Source organism: Fukomys damarensis, unplaced genomic scaffold, assembly GCF_012274545.1.
Source record: "Fukomys damarensis isolate Sample0158 unplaced genomic scaffold, DMR_v1.0_HiC HiC_scaffold_7, whole genome shotgun sequence".
NCBI lineage: Eukaryota > Metazoa > Chordata > Mammalia > Rodentia > Bathyergidae > Fukomys > Fukomys damarensis.
In genome coordinates, this window is record NW_022900919.1 from 42,046,549 (window position 1) to 42,052,969 (window position 6,421).

General features: G+C 51.0%; 1 protein-coding gene across 4 annotated transcripts; it reads right to left on the minus strand.

Moving 5' to 3' along the window:
* Positions 1-1,535: 1,535 nt before the first annotated feature.
* Ap5s1 (adaptor related protein complex 5 subunit sigma 1) lies at positions 1,536-6,415 on the minus strand. Of its 4 annotated transcripts, none has more exons than XM_010610980.3 (3): positions 6,309-6,415; positions 4,822-5,028; positions 1,536-3,102 (listed from the first exon to the last, which is right to left on the minus strand). In XM_010610980.3, exons 2-3 carry the CDS (start codon positions 4,995-4,997, stop codon positions 2,676-2,678), a joined length of 603 nt encoding a protein of 200 aa, XP_010609282.1. In that variant the 5' UTR covers positions 4,998-5,028; positions 6,309-6,415; the 3' UTR covers positions 1,536-2,675. The 4 variants fall into 4 exon arrangements, with proteins under 4 accessions (XP_010609282.1, XP_010609283.1, XP_010609286.1 ...); XM_010610981.3 differs by having other exon boundaries at positions 6,273-6,415; XM_010610984.3 differs by lacking the exon at positions 6,309-6,415 and adding an exon at positions 6,135-6,247.
* Positions 6,416-6,421: the final 6 nt, after the last annotated feature.

Consider the following 6,421-nt stretch of genomic DNA (forward strand, 5'->3'; position numbering starts at 1 on the left):
AAAAAAAAAAAAAAAAAAAAAAAAAGGCTATTAAAGGAAAAGTTAAGGCCCCTTTAATTTCCCAAATAGAGCCTTAAGATGTCATGTGCTGTATCAGACAAGCAAGATTTGCTAATCATGTTTATAACAAGTATGTGCATAGCTGTGTGTGTGGGAAAGAGACGAACTCTGAGGGAGGCTGAGGAAGACGTAGTGACCCAGGGGCCCTGTCCCGGTGAAATGGCAAACTCTCCCTTCAGTTGAATTAGCTCCTTACCACTAGTCCGAGACAAAGCTTTATTTAGGGTGGAGGACCAGTCTGCGTTCACACTCAGGGACAGCAGAGGAGGGTATACCTTTTGGGAGGGGTGGGGTTATTGGTAAGGCCGGTGAGGCCCCTGTCCCAGGCTCCACTGCCCTCCTGCCATCCTCCTGTCACCTCAGGAACATTCTTGGAAGTGCCCTGGTCTAAGTGCCAACTCCAGTCTCTCAGGCGGTTGAGGAGCATGTAGATGGGCAGGGCTCCTGGGGCAGGGAGAGGACAGGAAAGAGGCTTGCAGGTAGAGGCAAGTTTGCTTCTGTAGCAATCTTTCAAGGGGCTGTTTTTTCTCTTTTGGGGTACCAGGAATCAAACTCAAGGCTTTGTGCTTGGCAAGCAGGCACCGCACCACTGAGCTACAGCCCCAGACCAGTAATCTTACTTTATCTTAAATCCTGCTCCTTCCCTGGGCCCTTGCCAAGACACCCTTCCTTGCTGGGATGTACAAAGCCCTTTCAAGCTGATTTGGGGATGCTCAAGCCATGCTGCTGTGTGGCCACCAGTCTAGCTTGGTCTCCGGGAGAACCCAGACATCTCTGTAGCCTGCACAGCACCCAGCGGGCCGTCCACAGCCACTGGAGGAACATGAGATACTCACGAGTCGTGGTAGAAACCCAGCCACAGGTGCTGGGGCAAAGTGGGAACATGCGGAAAGGCTGCAGGGCAAATTCTTGGGGCGAAGGAAGCCCCAGTGCAAACTGGCAGGAATGAGACGGGACCCACACCTGCACCTGACCATCAGGAGGCCTGACCTGCCAGTGCCAAGAAAGTCTCGTCTTGAATTGGTGTAAACAAGTTCTTTTCTCAACTTTTTGTTGTTGTTGTTGTTGCAATATTGAGGATTGAACCCAAGGCCTCAGCACTGAACTAGATCCCATGTTGTTTGTATTTTTTAGACTGGGTCTCGCTAAGTTACTAAGTGGCCCAGATTAGGGATGAACTTGTGATCCTCCAAGAGTGCTGGAATTACAGACATGCCCCACCATGCCCGGCTCAATTCAGTGATTTGAAATCATCACTAGAAGACCGGGGATTTAGCTCAGCGGTTCGGTGGCCTGCCTTGCAAGCACAAGGACCCGAGTTCAATCCCCGGTACCAAAAAAAAGAACAAAACTCTTATAACATATCTCTCCTCTCTCCCAGTAATGAATGTAACTGTACTGTCTACCTAGAATGTACCAATAAATTCAATTAAAAAAAAAAAAGAAATCATCATTAGAAACTGCTGATTGAAGACTTAACAGCTGGTCTTTGTTGTCCCATCCACATCCCCTTGGGTCTCACTGAGGTGCAGAAGGCCCAGCTCCACATCTGAGGGCATTTTCTGGGGATAGAAAGAGCCAAGGATGGCTGGAAAGACAACTAGGGGCTTAAGGGGCAGGCCAAACACCACAGCCCCTCACCACTTCACCCCTCAGGTGAGGTGCTTCAGAGCCAACTGTACACTACACTGGCCCCAGGCCAAGCTCTGCACTCCCACTGTCAGTGGGCCTGGCAACACACCTGAAGGCTGCCTCCCCTTCGTTTCCTGGGAGCAGCTCACATAAGCCTTCTGCGCCTAATCCCTGCCTCAGGCTCTGCTTTTCAGGGATGCACACTAACCCCCCACCTGTGATGCACATTTTGGTAGAGGAAGCAGGTGTCACCATCCAAAGGAGGCACAAAAGGAAAAATAGGTGAGGTGGGGGACAAAAATAGAGGCCTCCCAAAAACATTCTTAAGGAGATCCTGGAGCACAAAGCACAGGCACAGGACAGAGAGATACGCTTACCCACAGGAACAGACTATAACCATCAAATTCATAGGAGGAGAGGGTGAGATCACACAGCCAGTGCTTTTAATAGAAAATGAGAAAGACAACATCATCCAGGCCAGGCCTCTGGCATTCAGCTGCAGTAGATGAGGAAAGCCAGTGATTATGTCATCTCAGATGAACAAAACCCCCCACTATGTTACCTAAGGGGACACAAGGCAGGGACCAAGGCCTGCTATGGTGCAGCCCAGCTCCCCCACTATAAGGAGTCTCAGGGACCCCTTTTGTGTGGCGAAAACTGGGGCTTTGGAAGGAGGAGAGACAAGTTCCATGCAGCCCTTCCTGGTTGGGGCTGGGGTTAAGGACTGACATGGACAGCACAATGCATCGGTCAGAGTCACCTGGCAGCTCCAGAACCAGGGTTTCCCACTGACCTGAGAAAAGGCATAGCCCCCCATACCTCTGCCCACCCCTTAACTGCCAGTTTGTCTCATCCAGGGTCCCAGGTATGAGGCACATCAGGGTGGGCAGATGGCTGGCAGAGCAGATATCAAGCCTGCACTAGCTGTGGGTGCAATCTCTGCCTCCTCCCCTGCCCTTGCAAGAAGCCTGAGCCAGCAAGGGTCAGAGGGGCCAGGAAGCATTGAATTCCTTCTCCAGGGCCTGGACGAACTGGTCGTTGATGAAGAGAAGCTGGCCGTGGGGCAGGAAACGGGAGAGGATGCCCTCGACGTGGTCGGCCCGTAGCAGGAGGCTGGAGCCTGGGGCCAGCAGGCGGAGGTGGTCCAGGAGGAGGCGGGCCAGCAGGCGGAGTGTGCTTTCCGCCAGCAGCAGGTTGTCATGGGCATCGAGCACCAGGGTAAAGCCTAGGGACAGCACTCCCAGCCACACCACTGTCCGTGGCTCCTGGAAGGGGTCCCCTGCCGCCAGCCCGAAGATGCCATGGGGGGCCTCGTGGAGGGACACAGGTTCATCAGAGATCTGGGGCTGCTGATCCGAGCAAGGGCGGCCAGATGCCAGCTGCTGCAGTTGGCACATCGATTCCACCTGCCTGGGGTGAGGGGACAGGTCAGGCTGTGGGTAACCAGCCTGCTAGGGCTGCCAAGGAGCCCCCCACATACTTCTGTCTTCTTCATGACACTCCATCTCATCACTGTATCTCAGGTGAGGAAAGTGGGGCTCAAAGAGACCAAGCGACCGTCCCAGGGCTACAGAGCCAGGAACCCTGTTTGGGAATGGAGTCCTCAGCCTCAGAGCCCTGACCCACTTTATTCCATATGGCCAGAAGGCAGGTCCTGAACCCAGAGCCTTGGACTAGAAAAGTGTCTCAGGGGAAGAAGAACCCATCCTCATGTAAGCCTGCTCAACAGAAATGAAAGTCAGTGCCATCACCCAGCCTGGCCAGCCAGTCTCTCCCTACCCTCATTCTTTCTTTGCACCCCTCTCTGAGCAAAAAGGACCTTCACTTCTTCCCTGTGACCTGCAGAGCTTTGTTGTTGTTGTTTTTAAAGATAGGGTCTCCTCATTTAGTTCACGCTGGGCTTGAACTCACTTTGTAGCCCAGGCTGGCCTTGAACTCAGCAATCCTAATGCCTCAGCCTCCTGAGGATTATGAGAATGCACTACAATGCTTGGCCCATTACAAGTTTTGATGAAAGATCCCTCTGATCTTTTCTTTTCCTTCCTTCCTTTCTTTCTTCTTTTTTTTTTGAGACAGGGTCTCACTATGCAGTCCAGGCTGGCCTTGAGCTCACTGCAATCCTCCTGCCTCAGCCTCCGGAGTGCTGGGATCACAGGTGTGCACCACCACACCACCACACCAGGCCCTCTGATCCTTTCTGAATCGCCTTCCGGTCCGGGCCATTCAAAGGCTTGTTGTAAAGGATTTCATTTGGTCTTTTGTACTCCAGGGAGGGAAACAAGGACAAGGAGAACACAAGTATGGAAAGAGCCGGCACAGGATCGCCCCAGAGTAGTACTCAGAACAGAGTGGTACCTGGTGTTCTGTCTGGGTCTGGGCTGGGAGACCCAAGGGTGGCCACCACAGTCTGGCACAGTGTTTTCCAAACTGTGCTCTGAAGGCTAGGCTTTCAGGAGACCCTTGCTATAGAGTCTCCGGGCACCACGTGCTCTCTTCCTTAGAGATGCATAGTCTATGGGTACACTAACAATCCTGCCAAGTCCTGCACTGCAGTTGGTTTATACTCACCAGTTCCGCTACTTTTAACTGCATTACGCTGGACAGGTTAAGTCCCTTAGCTACTGTGTGCCTCCATTTACTCATCTGTGAGGTGGGGATAACAACTTTAACTCCCTCAAAAGACTTGTGAAAATTAAAATGGTAAATAATATACATGAAATGCTCAGAACATAAGTGCTTAACACATTTTTAAAGGTTCGATTAATGCTAACTAGAATAATGCTGAAAATAGCATTATTTCTTTAACTTTTTTCATATTAACATTCATGAACAACTGCAGAAGACTCTGTAAGAAATATCACTCTAAAACTGCACCGGCATATGGTGGTACACGCCCATACCTCTCAGCACTTGGGAGGCTGAAGCAAGAGGATCTCACCAGACTGGGGTACAGAATGAGTTTTCAATGCCGGCCTGAACTTTACAGTGAGACCCTGTCTCAAAAGAATAAACAAAATAAAAATAAAAATTTTTCTGCTTCTCAATCTTCCAGTTTGTCTGTGACCCCCAGAATACTGATCACAATTGACCACATGTTCAGTAAAACCTGGGTCTGGGCTGTAGGGTTACCTGGCCACTGCCAAAATCTGTTCTTTGCGGAGGAGCCTGTCCCTCTCTGCACCATGAGGCCGCGGATCATCGGGTGACTTCTCAGCACCAAAGACGTAAGAGTAGAGTACTCGGCAAAAGCCTGTGTCCTCTGCATTTGGGGCCCTCAAAGTTTGTATGAGAAAGGCGTGAACCATGACTGAACGTGGTGCTCCAAGAAGCAGAGACCTGGGTAAAGAGTGAAAAGTTAGCTTTGGAGACACCACCCAAAGGGTGTGGCCTCCAAGGGACTTAAAATTTGTGTTTGTCCTAGAGGGTGGCTGGTGTGGCTAGATGCTGATTCCGGGACCAACCGAAGACACACGCCAGCCTCTGAATACAACAGTGCCCAGTCAGCACGTGTCGCGGGGTCCATCGCAGTGGTGAAGAAACCTCAAACTCAACCTTAGCTCTACAAACAACTGGCCAGGAATTTCCAAAAGTACCCAGGAAAACCTGGAACTGCACTAGACTGAAGGAAAAACTAAAGAGATTAGACAGCTGAATGCAATGGGTACTCCCAGAGCAGATCCTAGGTCACTTCCGTACAGGGCTTAGGACAACTGAAAACATTTAAATATGGACAACTATGGGTTAGAAAACAGTATCACTGTTACACGACTTTGTAGGAGCATGACTTTGTTTTCTGAAAATACAGAGGGACATACCTCTAGAGAGGTAAATGGGATACCCTATCTGCGACTACCTCAAATGGTCCAGGGAGAAAAGGTATAAAGATAAAGCAGATGGGACCAAAAGATGTTAACAACTGGAGAACTTTATCAAAGGGTATACGAGAGGTGATCAAAATTATTTCCAAAAAAACCTAATAATAATGGTGTCTGGGTGGCTCAGTGGCAGCTCGGGGTTTGAAACGCAGTGGGTACATAGCCACCGGATAGCCACAAGTAAGGCCAAACTGTCAGCCAGCCAGGGTAGCACATGCCTGTAACCCCAGCACTCTGGGAGGCTGAGGCAGGAGAAGGATGGCAAGACCCCAGCTTGGGCAATTTGGCGACAACACCCTGTCTCAATATTTGAAAAAAATTTTAAGGGGCTGGGGATGTAACTTAGTACCAACCAGGGTCCTGAGTTCAATTCTCGAACGACACACACACACCTAAAAAATTCTTCCAGGGCCGGGGATTTAGCTCAGTAGCACTGCGCCTGCCTCGCAAGCGCAAGGTCCTAAATTCGATCCCCGTACCAAAAAACAAACAAACAAACAAACAAACAAAATGCTTCCAGTTCAAAGCGGTCAAACCGGAAGGATCGCGAAGGCGCTGAGAATTAACCTCTAGAGTCGAATTCGGAAGCTCAGCGCGTCATCAGCCCTCGCCACCGCGTCCCCTTCTCACTGGAGCGCGGGTAGTGGCCAAACCCCGTGACGTCACTGCCTCCCGCAAAGCGCCTTGGGAGTGGTAGTTCCTTACTCGTCAGCCAGGCCTAAGCGAGCACTTAGCCCTCACCGAAATGCATCTGCAGCACCAGGCCGCCGTCGTTGAGGGGGCGCGCTCCGCCCTCCCTCCGTCCGGTGGGCTTCCGACAGGACGCTCGGGTCGGGAGAGGAAAAATGGCGCCG